Source organism: Poecilia reticulata, chromosome 10 (genome assembly GCF_904066995.2).
Source record: "Poecilia reticulata chromosome 10, P_reticulata-male-v2, whole genome shotgun sequence".
Classification (NCBI taxonomy): domain Eukaryota; kingdom Metazoa; phylum Chordata; class Actinopteri; order Cyprinodontiformes; family Poeciliidae; genus Poecilia; species Poecilia reticulata.
In genome coordinates, this window is record NC_088839.1 from 12,537,830 (window position 1) to 12,552,936 (window position 15,107).

The following is a 15,107-nucleotide window of genomic DNA, read 5'->3' on the forward strand; positions in this document are numbered from 1 at the left end:
ACATGCTGGAAACATATCCGCACACAAAGACCACAACTTTTATTATCATAAATAAAGTCGAATGTGAGGTTTTTGTGACCATATGAACAAAGCTCCTTTTTTTTTTTTCGCAATCATCGATTATGCGGCAGGTTTAGAGGCAGGTGCTGCTCAAACTTGCACTAAAGGCGAATAATAAGCAATAAACTTCCATGTGTTGATTAACAATCCTTATATCTGTAACATATCAGACAGATGAAGGACACTAATTCTCGATTAGGTCAGGTGTTAACCTTGAAAAAGCCGTAACCTTGTAGGTGCGGGCTAATTGAGGAGTGATATAGAGCTAGCAAATTACTGAACAATAACCGCTGCCAAGAACGTGCTCCGTCACGCGCCCAGGCTTTTCCAGAAAAAAAAAAACTACAAGCTAACAAACAACTCACGTGCGATGTTTTAATATTATTACAGCCAGTATTCCTTTTTATTTTTTTACAACACAAACAGTTAAATAAATAAACGAAATGATAAAGTGTAACTTACCACCAGTGGAGGTGATGCCAGCAAACATGAGCCCGAGCAGAAGAAGCGCAGCGCTGAAGCCGCAGCGGACAAAGGGGCCCGGAGGTAAGGGCATCTTTAAGCTGTTTTAATCACTTAAGTTTCAATGAAAAAGAGAGCAGCGGAGAAACAAAGACAGAAAAATCTTTTTAAAGACCGTAGAGTGTCCTCTGATGCACTTTTAGGGTTTTCTTCGTTAATAACTGTCTTTTTTTGCCTCAGTATGTATCCTCGTGCCGCGCCGTGGCCATCAGCATCCAGCTCGTGCGTCTCCGTTGCTCAGAACAACGCATCACAGGTGTGGTGGAGGAAACTGCTGCCTTGAGCTCGCCCCGGTTCTTACTGTAGCTTCTACTGTATCTCTCCAAAGCCGTTCACAACTCTCTCTGTGTCGCCGAGCCGAAGAGGAGGAGAAGGAGGAGGAGAATGGCTGCAGTTTCTGCTTGTTCCCGTCACTTTGCAGCCTTCGCCTGCAAGGATACCTTCTCCAAATGCGAAAATCGTAAGAATTGGCATCGGAGGACAGAACATCTGCTTGCACAGCAATGCTGGAGTGCTGAGAGTCAGGGAAGGTATACACACAGACACACACGCTGCGTTGAAGGCAAGAGGAGCAAAACCAGGAGCGGATTGCGTTTGGGGGAATGGATCGCGCCTGCTGTCCAGCGTCTTACCAAAACATTTGCATGTCATCAATAACCATAACTACAAACCACGTACTGGCAGTGCACGAAAGAATGGAAATTAATGCACCCGTACTCTTGCGAGTGTGCTTTTCATATCCTTTGCCTTACATGAAAATGATGGATATGTCATTCAGTCCTGCATGATAGGAATCACATCGATGCTTTGCATACAAATTCAGCACAGATCGCATCTGCATGTCATTGAGTTTCAGTTAAATACGCCTTTGGTTTGTCTGGAGGCACATGAGTGACGGACAAACACAGATGAAGAAACCTGAGGATTAGCGCTCCCATGAGAAGCCATTCACCTGTCAGCAAACTCTGCAAACCTGAATGTGACTCCAGAAAGCGTTTCTAGCATTTTTTTATTGAAAGGTGTCAGAGGAATGATTGTTGGACTGCTCAGCCATTTCCTTTGACTATATTACCCAGAAATTAATAGCAAAGAAGATTTTAGGATAGTAGTTTTCTTTCCAGTTCATAATCTGACACAATTAAACATGGGTGGGCAATAAACTATGCTTTTCAGAGAAAATTTCAATTAATTCAAAGATTAGAACTAGTTCTGTTTTGTGCGTGTTTCCTTTGATGACATAAAAAATGGTACACTAGAGGCACTTAAAAACTTACTAAAAAAAGACAAGAAATTTAAGAGTACAGTATTAGTCAGTAGTACAAAGTCAGAGATGACCTCTTAGAGGGATTTGTTTTTTGTTTTTTTATGTTATTACCTGATGACATGTAAATGTACTATAAGCTATAAACCACTAGATATCACACACAAAGCTAGGAATGTATCACTTTCCATTGATTCATTGACTTGGTTCATTATTTATATATTTTTAACTCTTCTTCAAGACAACTGTGTTCTGCATATGAGTCTGTTCTGTCACTCTAGTCAATGGATCTAAAGGGAAATGCCCTGGCTGATGCTCCAATGGACCTTACCAAGCTCTGCCCAGAAACGCCCCTCGAAAGTCCCACGTGACTTCATGTCTCACATTAACCTCCTTGAGAGCTTAGCTTCTATGGGATTTTTCGTTTCGACTGACTCTGCAGAGTATTTCTGAGTGGATTAGTTTAGCATTTCAGCCGGATTTTCACAAAATATCAGCCACGACAATGGACAAGGGAACCAACAAGTTCATGTAATAATTTTTGGACAACATCAAGATGTTTTAACAACGCAATGCCTCTAACATTGTGCGAGTTGCAGCTAAATGCTACCAGTCGATGAGGAAAACAGCAGATCCTCACACCCTCAGCATAAATATAGCTGTGGACAAGATCACTGATGCCTGTTGTTCTTGCAAGGCTGGGTGAGTCGGACATTCATGGTTTTGAGGCTTCGAATGTGTCTAGGACTTGTACATGGTACTCGGTGCTAGCATGGCTAACACAATTACAGTTTAGTGAAAGCTAGCGTGGCTAACACGATTACAGTTTAGTAAAAGCTAGCGTGGCTAACACGATTACAGTTTAGTAAAAAGCCTTTTCAGGTGAAATAAAATCTTTAATGTATGTCAGATACGGTACACATTGCATATTGATCTGTTCAGCTAACGTAAGGCTGTGTAACAGACAGGCTTCAGGATGTAGAAGTTGTATCGGTACTTCCATTATGCTGTACATGGCTGAAAGGTTTTCATAATGGATGTGTTTATTATTGACTTACAATAATACTTACGCCAGCAGACACTTTGTTCTTATTGATCCTATGACCGTCGAGCTGCAAATGCGGTCGTGCACAAGCTTTGATCCAAGCAAGACATTCCGTTTCAGATTTTGGAAATCTGTGAATTTTAGTTCCGCAAACACCAGGATACCTGACATCGCCTGTACGATGTCAGATACCCCACTGACGGAAAACCATTTTTTTTCGAGTCCTGACGCAAAAACTTTCTGTCGGTCTGGTAGTCCACAATGTACATTAGCATGAGTTTGTGAGCCGGTAACCCACGTGATAGCTGCACTGTGACGTAAAATGGGCATTAGGCAATGAAAGGCGGACCCTGTGGTAAGGTCCATGGACATGATGTGCAAACCATGCCTACCCAATGGACTGATATAATTGCTGGCAGACAGATGAGAGCTTTTGGCTTCATCTTTTAGAATTTTTATATAAATTCTGAGGCATCTGTGCTATGTTTAAGTTGCATGGTGTTCAACCTTAATGTATTTGAGACTGAGTTTGGCTCTGATGACCCCAAAAGCATAACAGACACTGCTGTGTATAAGGCGAAGCTGAAGTAAACTGTGATTATGATGATCATATTCAGGCCTTTGGTAAATTTGTTTAAATTCCTGTTTAGATTTTCTCCTGCACTGCTTTCCTTTGAAATGTCCAATTTTTAAATAATTTAATTCAGAAGAAAACACTTTGAACTGCCTTACTGCTGAATGTTTTTATGCAAATAATCTTGATTTTACTTGACTTAGGATCTGTTTTATGCTTTCATCACCTTTAATATGTGATAGCACAGTGGTGCTGCTTGTTTCAACTCTTGGTACACTATTTGAGTTTACCCACACAGCATCACTCTTTCTCACTAATTATCAATCAAGTATGTTTCTTTGCTTCTTCTCTATGTTTGCCATAGTCGTTCAGAATTCAAGTAAACCCCACCGATGGAGAAATTTTATTAGAAACTAGGGACAGGCAAAGAGCTGTTGCCTTGCAGCAAGAAGGTTCTGGGTTCGATTCCCGGCCTGGGGTCTTTCTGCATGGAGTTTGCATGTTCTCCCTGTGTATGCGTGGGTTTTCTCCGGGTACTCCGGTTTCCTCCCACAGTCCAAAAACATGACTGTCAGGTTAATTGGCCTCTCCAAATTGCCCCTAGGTATGAGTGTGTGTGTGCATGGTTGTGTGTTCTGTGTGTCTCTGTGTTGCCCTGCGACAGACTGGCGACCTGTCCAGGGTGTACCCCGCCTCTCGCCCGAAACGTTGGCTGGAGATAGGCACCAGCAACCCTCCCGACCCCACTGAGGGAAAAAGGGTGCAAGAAAATGGATGGATGGATAGGGACAGGCAATATGGACTTAAAATTTTATTCCAATATTTGGTAATTACTGTGAATACAAAAAATGAAATTTGTCTGTGAAACAATGCAGCATAATGATAAGTGCACATTCTCTTTATTGTGCCTGCGAGGGTTTAGTTTGAATAATTATAATATTTGCTAAGGGTAATTATTAATAAACCTAGTAATTTAGATCAAAATTACCAAGTCGAGGCACCACCTGATTATCAGGAATATAGTAGCCATATAATAGTTCAGTCTCAGTTATTGTTTATAAAAAAACAATAACATTGGTGATATGTATTCCAGATAGCCATTTCAAAATGCAAAAGACAAAATATTATTTTGATGGAGTAATTGCTTTAATGTCTTTTTGTCTGAATTAGAAATCAGAAACTTTAGGAGTTTCTTAGAGAGTCTTTGTCTTAGTTGTGGGGTTTTGAAGGTCCTTATGACATCAGTTTTTCCTCCCTGAAACTCCTCCTCTTCCTGTTGCTTTAACAAGAGTGGGTTAAATGTAATGCATTGTTGAATCACATAGTGATACCAGCCTCCAGTGTATTCAATCCTTCATGACTGGAGGCACAACAAACTGTAACAAACAAAACTACAATTGGCAAACAATGATTGTATCATACTGTTAAGCATATTTTTTTATGTTCTCATGAAGAAAAAACAGGTCAGATATCAACAACGCCAATCCCAACCATGTTATGTTCTTGTTGGTTATCAAACATCATCAGGTAGATTATTGTCATTTCTATAGATTTAATTACTTATCATACAAGATTATTTTCCACCAATAGTGATAAATGATATAGCTGACTGTCTCTAATAAAAACAGTGAATAAAAAGGACAAAAACACAACAACAAAATTAACAAGATGAGGTCTGAAAGACTCTAATTAGCTGCCTTTTGCTTAATGTGATGTCACCTGAGACATATACAAGTGGAAACTTCTGTCTGGGAGAAACAAGATCATATCTTGTTTAAGTAATAGTTTGAAATAAAATAGCCGCACTAACCAAGACAAGTTGTTCCGCTCGACAGGTGACAAACCATATCTAATGAGTGTTTGACAGAAATGTCTGGCCAGTCGCTTTAAAGGAGGGGTGTAGGTGTCTTTGTTTATCCATTCCTCCACTCCCACATATAGCCAGCAGAATAATAAGTGGAAGCGCATAGCTGGACCAATGACTTACCAGCTAATTATGGGACTCATGTAGATGGATGATTCCTTAGATAGAGCTCAGCTATTACAGCCTGCAAACTCATTAAGCCCTTCTCTCTGTCCAGCATCCTCAGCTAAAGGTCAAAGTCAGAGTGAGAATGACACCAGCAAGCACGGACACATGCAGAAATGCACAGCCACAATCAAACCCTCACAGGCACACTGAATGTGAGGGAGTATGGAGGCAGTTGCAAGGCGGCCAAATGGAGGAGAGTGACTCAGCCTTGGTCACTTGTGAGGTTGCTCGTAATGATCTCTCTCATTCTACTAATCTGCTCCGAGTCCTATCAGGCCGTGCAAGCTGGAGCGTGTCTCTTGCAGTCACTGCGTGTTCCTTTTTTTTATTTATTTTTCCTCTGAAAAAGCATTTAAACTACATGCATTTCAAATGAGGATCAGAGAATATGTATATATAAATACATAGTCATTTATACAATCCTCTTTCAGGTCAGAAATAGGGCTTCAGTCGCTTTAAGGAATTATCAGAGTGTGTTTTCTGTGTGTGGCGTGTGTTTGCTGAGTGAAAGCAGGGCCATAACCTCCTCCACACTCTTCTGGGTCTTCGTCTGCTTCCTCAATCAGGCTGCAGTGAACAATCACAGCTCTTTTGGGAGTTGACACAAGCAGTTGTTCATCGATCTGTGGTGTTGTAATTAATTTTCTTCCCGTCATCGGCTTGAGTTACAATATCCTAAGACGCACTGCAATCAATCACAGAACCAAGACAGACCCATCATTTCTATTGTGGCGTCCAGAATGAGCCGCAGCAGCTATGATCCAAAGAGACGTGCTCAATGACCTGACAAGTGTTAAGAAAGCACACAGCATCATTTGTGTGTTTTGTGTTCGGCACTCGTCCTTAAACCAGCGCAATTACACTCCCGGCCTATAAAGATAACTGATTCTCTTGGTCAATATGTATCGATCTGAAGGAGGTGTCCAGCATGAAATTAATATTATTTATTGTTTACAAACAAAACACTGGAGGTCCCTTGAGGGAGGGCAAGGCAGCCCCGGCCTCGACTGTCTGCTTTCTAGCAAAGGCTCGTTGAGCCGGGTGTATCAGCTTCCATCATGACCACAGCTTCACGGCCTATTGTTTTGTTTATATCAAATTAAACTGCAATGCTACTCCGGAGAGATATAATTGACCACAGTCTTAGATTAAATGACTGTAAAGATCTTAATAAGCCATCAGCGGATTGCATATTACATTGCAGAGCACTTATGAGGATGCAGTCCAGTGAGGATGAAATTGAGGTTCAGATTTGCACACCGCAGCACTTTTTGCCATTAATAACATGCAAAATAACTGTATGATGATCAATAGTGAATCAGTTTAATTACATATTATTGATCTGGGGTTAGAAAAATTAATTACAAGCCAAACGGGTCCCAAAGATGGTAAAAGAATATGTATTACTTTAATATCACAACATCTCCAATGGCTCTTTAAGACATACAGCAGATAATGGATTCACAAGTCCTCCACAATTAAAGTACATTTTATCCATGAGTACAATAATGGCTATCGCCATAGTAACTCCTGGCTGCAACTCTTACTGCACTACTAAGGATGTGAGGACCTGGATATCTGCATACTGCTTTGTTTAATTAAATAATTCCACATAAGTGCACATAAAATAGTCACCGAGAGATCTCAGCACATCCTTAAGTGAGCAGGAGAACCAGACAAGAGTTTAAAAAACAGAAAGGAAGAGCTGTGACAGAGGGGGATGGAGGATGAAGGAGCCTACTGAAGGTCTCTCATTTCAGCAGCACAGACTGCTGATGAAGCCGAACTTTCAATATCCCACCACTTCAGCTCTGATGGTTTCTCAATTTTACAGATATGGCCCCAGAATATGATTTGATGAAAATGTAAAGTGGGATAAGCAGCAAGTCACATGAAATGGGCAGCATTTTAATCCATGACTATAAATCAAAAGCAGACACTCTTAAAATTAAAGTTGATTTTAGAGAAATTAAAGGTCTCCTTTCTTCTCTACCCACTTTTTGTGCAGATTCTTTGTGCGTTGAAAAGATTTGGTTGTAGAAATCAATATAAAGATTATTAGAGTGAAAACTTTATAGATTTATACAATTTATTTATCCTTTCAAAACTGATTACACCTGATCTAAAGTAATGCATTAATTGTTTTTCACATGTTTTTCTCAACGTTTCTTGTCTTAAATTTAAATTCTTTCACTGCTTCGCTATTAAATATTCAGTACATTTTAACATCTTTCCTATTATTTTTGCTCCCATAAGCTTCACTCAGAGCAAGGGCAACTTTTACAAAAATAATAATAATAATAATAATAATAATAATAATAATAATAATAATAATAATAAAATAAATAAATATATATATATACTGCTCAAAAAAATAAAGGGAACACTTCAGTGTTCACTTAAATGTTAAAGTGTTCCCTTTATTTTTTTTAGCAGTATATATATATATATATATATATATTTTTTTTTATTTTTATTTTTTTTTAATAGGATGCTGATATAATGATATAATAGAAAGTGGAAACTTCAACAATAGCCACTGTGGAAGGTTTACAGAGTTAATTGCAGCTATGGAGCCACATGTTGCCTATCCCTGACTTAGAAGAAAGAAATTGACAAATTTTCACTGAAATCATAAGCCAATGAGCTGCAGGAGAGAAATGAGATTAACACTTTCAATGACACTTTTTCCCGAAAGCGGATTCTGAAGCTGTACATTTGCATAAAAGGAATAAACATACCGTAGTTTGTCAATATTACATTTTGAAAGACTATCTAGCAACAGAGTATAACGATATCTCACGTCCAAACTGCATAATTTCAGAAAAATCATCTAGTCTAAAAGCCAGGGTGTTCACTTCTTTTCTCCACCTACATGACATCTAATTAATTTTAACTCCTGTAAGCCTGAAACACAGCATGAGTAAGACTTCACTGGAACTATTTCAGAAGACAATGTGTGACAATGACAAGTGTCAAACCGAACATTTTTCCCCTCACAAGTTTTTTCCTCTCATGTATTTTAGTGTTTCATGCCCTATCCCAAACCTCAAACTGCAAAAAGCAGAGAACAGGGTTTCCTGAAACGTGCTTCCTGGACCAGCCGCCTCTTGTTGTTTTTAATGTTACATTGTCTGAGGGGGCATGCAAGAGAAGAGACTGTGAATGATGTTGATAGTTTTATGACTGCCTGCTTTTGTTTCACGGAGTCTGGGCTCTGACAAAACATGAGAACTTCGTCTAATCTAAATTTATCAAGAGTAGGTCAGTCATACTTATCATGTGATGCACATCCTTTCGAAATGTTAAGACACCTGGGCCAAATAAAATATAATTTTGTTTGATTTAAGATTTGACTAAAATCCAAATAAATAGCTTTATTGCACAGTTTTAGCACGCATAATATTAAAATATATTAAAAAGAGCATGCAGTGTGTAGAAGTGATCAATTAAAACACATTTACTCTGAGTTTCCTCCTAGCTATTTACATCACTCCGTTAAATTATTCTGTTCTGGGTCCTAGTTCTTAAATAAATAGATGTAAAAAGAAAATGAAAAAAATGTACATTCATTTATTTTATTTTCCATCAACCCGAAAATACTTCTTTCTATGTAAGGTGTCATCACACTTCTTTTCACATGGGTCCAAACATGATTTGTTTCTAAGCACATTTTGTGAAAGGTTATTATTAAAATGTAACTAACCCTGAGCAAAAATAAACTGTCGAAGTTTTTAATTTATGGTTCTACCTTAAAATTTCTGTGCAAATCTAGTCAGTGCTAGCTTCATTAGCTCAAACAGTGGCTAAGGAGTTGGATTTGTTTGAATGGTACAGTTTTGGTCACTCAGTACCACATTCGGTTAAAAAGTGTTGAAAGAGCGAGCGTAGGCGCAGCAAGCATTGATCATAGTGTAAACCAGCTTTACAAATGTGTGATTTATTTACAATGTGGACACAGAGAAGTTTGGGTCTCCTCTGCCCTGACTATTGGCGACAGTATAAAGGGGAATAATGAAAACAGACACGGACACGACGTTACTCCTTTCGCTTCCAGCCTTGTAAGGATATTTCAAGAACAGCTTTAAACATTATATTGTCACATACTGAATGCTGAACATTGCACACAAACATTGTGGTTATAGCCACACAGTAATAAGAAATGTAAAACAGGACGCAGCTAGCCAGAAAGCTAATGTGAGTATAGCTCTTAAATCGCAGACACCACAAACACTCCCAGCTCATTCGGCAAACGTAATAAACCTAAATACAGCTATTTAGATATAGCTAATAGCTGTGCAAATCTAGTCAGATTTGCACAGGTACTTATAAGGTACCTTATAGAAGTGGTACCTTATAAGTACCTTATTTACTTATAAGGTAAATTCTAACCTTATAAGTCAGAATTTTACCTGTAATGGGGAATAATAAAAACAGACACGGACACGACGTTTCACCTTTCGCTTCTATTGTTGTAATGGAGGAGCAGAAGCAACGCGTTCCAATACATCGATTCAGACAAAACCAATCGAGACACGATCTGTAAACAAACACTCAATATTTAAAATCTAAGAAAGTTGAACTCTCTAAATATTATACACAAACATAACTAGAAAAGTAACATTAAAGAAAATAAAATTTAAACTTTTAAACTTAGTTAAACCTATGCGTCCCTTTACTGTATTGGTCTGTAGTTTTTCATTTGTTAGACCAACGTGATCGATCGTAGATCACTAGATCTGCAATCACAGACTACTAATACAAAACAATATAATTTTGCTTAATGTTTTTATTTTTTTTTATTTTTACTTTTTTATTTATTGTAAATAGTTTTATAGCCACTACACTGGATGGATGAAAATTTTGTAGTATTAATGTCATTGATATGACATGAGCATAGCATCTACCACAATTTCTTGGCAGTGCGCAATATTTACGATTCTTGATACGTATTAAAAACTCGTAGTAATATCATCAAAATAGATGTGTAATATTTCTTTCCCCTTTCAGTCCTCTAGGAAAGATGAACCAGTAAGTCAACCCACAAAATCACTTAGGCAAAAGTCTCACATAACAGTAATAATTGAGACATGTATTTGTCAAATTGGAGCTTAATTCTCGCTTTGACATTTGACATGCAAATAGATAAAGTTTCCACGGTAATGGAACGGATGGATTTTTCTGCCACACAATCCAGCCGGTTCAGTGACACTTTAATTAACTAATATTTTCCAAACGTGCAGGTAAAAGCCAACTCCCAGATATATTTCTTACAGTTACAGTATGTTTCAGCTAAAAGCATTACTCAGAAGATTGTTTAACTTTTTTTTTTTAAAGCAACAACCTAATGTGATCCCTTTGGCCTCTGACTGCATCCGTCCATCACGAGTTTCAGAATAAAACCCAAGTACGCAAACAAATCCTTTGTGTTAAAATCTTAATTTGCTTTGTGGCTTCTGCTTGTGAGGTTTCCAATCCCCACGTTTGAAAACATTCTTGTAGAGATGTTAGAATGGCACTAACAGAGACCAAGTGGGAGGCAGGCAAACATATTGTTCATTCCTCACATATACTGCTCATTCAATTTTGGGAAAATTGCTTTGCCTCAAAAAAGGTTGTCATTATTTTGTCACTCTGTATCCCAAGTGACATTTATGGCAAATAACCTTACTGGCGAAAAGAAAACACCTCAGAGAAAGTATGAAGACATGTTTTTGGACTGAAAACAAGGCTCAGGCACATATGGGGGAAAATTATGCACGATCAAACTACTTGAAGAAAATGGAACTTAAAAATGCTTTCACAGTATAAAAATAATCTCTTGAATCAAGAAAACAATTTGAACTCGGGTTGAATTTGATCTAACACTCTGCAAAGAAGAAAACCCCCCACAAAATCAAGAAAAGTGCATTCAGTTAGTTTGTTTACTTTATTTTCATGAAGTGGCAAAAATTAGAGCCATTTTTTGTTTCCTGTTTTCACACAGACCACATGTTTCCGTAACATTGTTACAGTGCTATAAGCAAAGCAGCTTGTGGGATGTTTTCAGGGGCATGAGGCGATTTATTAATTTTTTTTTTAATCACATGTGAGATATTAAAGGTGCTATTAACTCTTTATGCATAACATCTTTCGCAAAACAGTCAAAGATTAGTTCTGAGTGCTCATTCACGTGTCCTGCTCTGCACCTGCCAGGATGACAGATGGCTGCATTACAGATGAAGCCAATTTAATCCGATTTGGTGCTGGATGGTGTGAAGACTGGAAGAACACCTGAGATTCTCTTCGCTTTTCCACCAGCAGATTTGCATTTACACTGACAAACACAATCATCCGTTTCTTAGATGGCTGTTTCTATTTTTAAGATTTTGTTATGCAACACTATTTTATTTAAGAATCTGAACAAGGACAGATTACGTTCATTCAACTGGTGAAATTTTCTGACAGCTCTCAGTGTTGACATTGGTGGACATCTAACTGGGGTAATGAGTTTCTTGCAGCTACTACAAATTAAACACAGCCCCCCGAAGCCGTTAAGCAGCATATATTATATTAATGAAAATTGGAAACACTGACCTGAGCTGAACAGCTTAATCGGATGACCCGGGTCAGCTGGTATCAATGTTACAGGCCTCATTCATTAAAGAAAATCCTCAAGTCTTCTCCTGGGGCGTGTCTCGTCGAGTGTTAAACCTGCGAGTCCGGTGCATGTCACTGATAATTGATGGGAGTTCTTGTGGTTAAGCCATTTGAACTGCTTGTGCTGAAGCTGGAAGGATGATATTTCTTCTCCTTTTCAAATTTAAATCTTGATTGCAAATGGCTCAGAGCACAGACATCTATGATTCACAGGGGAGAAAAAAAAGAAACAAAATCATCCCAGCACAAGTAGAACATAAAAGTAGAACATGTAAATTGGGGGAAACATTTTTTAATTTTTCAGGAAGGGGTGTTAATAGATTACATTGGAAAACAAATTTTAATGTTCTGAAAAGTGGAAGGAAAGGGTCCAAAACTGAAAGATTGTGACATGCAATTGAAATTAGACCTGAAAGTTTTTTTTTAGTTTTTTTTTTTAGAAAGCATTAGTGAAGAAACAACTTCATGAAGGGTAAGAAATACAGAACACTGGTCAGGGATCAGGTCACTGAAAAGGTTAGAACAGTCAGATTATGAAACTATACCAAATATAATGTAAGAATATTCAATCAATCATCTGGAAATGGGATAAGGCACAGTGTCAGACCTCCTAAAAGATGGTCATGAGTGTTAGTTAGATATTCTAAGAAACCCGTTGTGACTTTGGAGGAGCTGCAGATTTACAGCACAAGTAGAGTAATTTGTTGACTTAATAGGATATCTATTAAACATAACTTACTCAAATCTGAGTGGCAAAAAGACTCATTAGAAAACAAACCAATAAGAAAAAACAATTTAGAGTCCCATTTTTCCATAAGCTGTTTAGCAATAGCAAAGATATGGAGAGAGGTACGCAGGTCACAATTGAAATTCTTTTTTTTTTTAAAGGTTTTATTGGCTCTAGTGGCCTTTATTTGATAGTTAATTGACAAGAAACAGGGTAATCAGAGAAGGGGGAAGACATGCAGCAAAGGTCGCCAGGCCGGTAATCGAACCTGCGATGGCCGCGTCAAGGACTGAGGCCTCCATATGTGGGTTGTCCTGAACCCCTGAGCCACCACAGCACACCCACAATTGAAATTCTTGACCTATGTGTGAGACATTTTGTGCAGAAGAAAAATATCCTCAACAAAACCTTGCCACAGTAAAGCCTTCTAGTGGCAGCATCATGCTTTGGGGATGATGTTCTTTCAGGGAAAAGGAAGCTGATCAGGCTCATAAGAGTTAAAGCAGACAGTGTAATGAAGTTTTAAGGATGTTGTGATGATGTGCTGTAGGCCGAGTGTTGACAAAAGCAGGAGTTTCTTAAAGATAGAGGTCAATTCCAAGGCGTTAAATTACAATGTCAAATTTCTTCTTATGTATAATTTAAAAGAAAAACTGAAGGTGGCACAATTACTTCATGAAACGGTAATGTGCGCCTGGAAACATACTCTGCCCCTTTGAAAAAAGAACGTGCACCACACCTTTCAGATTTGATTGGAAATAATTTGAAAAGTATGCATTAAGTTTCCTTCACAATTCAGCTTCACCATGCACTACTTTGGAGTTTCTGTGTCAGCCATCAGTTTTGAGATCGTACCGCACTGACATGCACATTTACACAGACCACACATTTTTCTAAAGACTCCGCAAGATTGTCTTAGAAGCATTGGGCCTTCCAGCAATCATGGAAAATAAGGCAGTAAAAATAGTTCAAAGAACCATAACAACGTTTTTTTTTTTTTTTAAATCCCTTTCATCATTTATCTGCTGAACCTCTCCATCAGGAGAAAGTGCTTTGCTGGTACTGTACCATCATCACAAACAAAGACCGATTTTGCTGGGGGTGGGGGTAAAAAAGTGCCTTTGCCTGTTGAGGTAGATGCACACTCACCAGAAACGATAATGACAATTCTGCAAAGCTCACCCGCAATGGATGTTGATTAAGTGCTGTCATGGTAACAATAGCGTGCGATCGGCTTTGCTCGACACCTTAAGCATTTCATGTTGTCACTGCCTGAAGCATCGGATTAGTGGAAACCTAAAGTGTGGGCTGTCTCAGGATGCCTGTGTGACATATTGCTAAATGTCTGCCAGCTATCGAGCTTGTGAGGTTTCATCTGTGGCTCTAAAACAGAGTTGAAATTGATGAATGACGCAGCTTAAAAGGACTTGTTTAGAGTTCAGTGAGACAAGCTGTCCCAAATAGATCCAAAAGATCACATGTCAGCAGGATGCAGAGATATTCTTACTCAACCAAGGTTGTGTGTGTCAGAGAAATTGTATCCAGCTTCCTGATGGAGTTCATTTTTCCTTCCCACTGCCTCTGATCTGAACTCCCTTGGAAAGAGGAGGTTTTAGGGCGAGGCGATGACATGTCAGGACAAAACCTAAACTGGTGTGTTGTACTGTACGAGAGCCAGCTTCAGTTGGACAATGTTGTTTTGTGTGGTTCTTGATTTGTTTTTGGAGACATTCTCTCATTGTTTGGGACAAAATGGCTTGTCACCATCCTGTTCTGGTCACATACCAGATTACAGCCCATCCCAGGGCGGTGACACATGATTCTTTCTGTCTTTTTCTTTCTTTCCATTTCTTCAGCTTTAAAGCAATTCGATGCTGCAGGAAAACTGGGAGTAATGAAGGAGGAATGCAATATTAAATGTGTTGAATGCTGAATGCTTTCCAAATTTTAAGAAAAAAAGTAAGGGACACATCAGCAAAACGAACAACATTGTTTAACAGAAACAGGATGCAAGAATGGATAGATGGAAAATCTAATTTATCCCCGGCATCAATGACTGCACAGGACATATGACCTGGGGCAGTAAACCTGTCAAAATCACAGGCTTCTGTCATTACAGACAGCTCTCAGTCTGAATATATGCCACTTAATGACTAACATATAGTCCACCTGTAGTGTTCCAGCTACATTGAACCATATATATATATATATATATATATATATATATATATATATATATATATATAT

The 15,107-nt window shown here is 38.5% G+C and overlaps 1 protein-coding gene and 1 long non-coding RNA gene across 5 annotated transcripts in view; one reads left to right on the top strand and one right to left on the bottom strand.

Moving 5' to 3' along the window:
* The window catches only part of unc5a (unc-5 netrin receptor A), a 178,266-nt gene extending 177,175 nt beyond the window's left edge, over positions 1–1,091 (bottom strand). For all 4 annotated transcript variants that reach the window (XM_008419934.3, XM_008419933.3, XM_008419932.3 and 1 more), the window contains exon 1: positions 523–1,091. In XM_008419934.3, coding sequence (XP_008418156.1) covers positions 523–616 — 94 coding nt within the window. In that variant the 5' untranslated portion in view covers positions 617–1,091. The remainder of the gene's footprint in view (positions 1–522) is intronic.
* Positions 1,092–1,113: 22 nt separating this feature from the next.
* The window catches only part of LOC145553161 (uncharacterized), a 34,103-nt gene continuing 20,109 nt past the window's right edge, over positions 1,114–15,107 (top strand). Inside the window, exon 1 of the long non-coding RNA XR_014089409.1 lies at positions 1,114–2,545. This is a non-coding gene — a long non-coding RNA (uncharacterized LOC145553161). The remainder of the gene's footprint in view (positions 2,546–15,107) is intronic.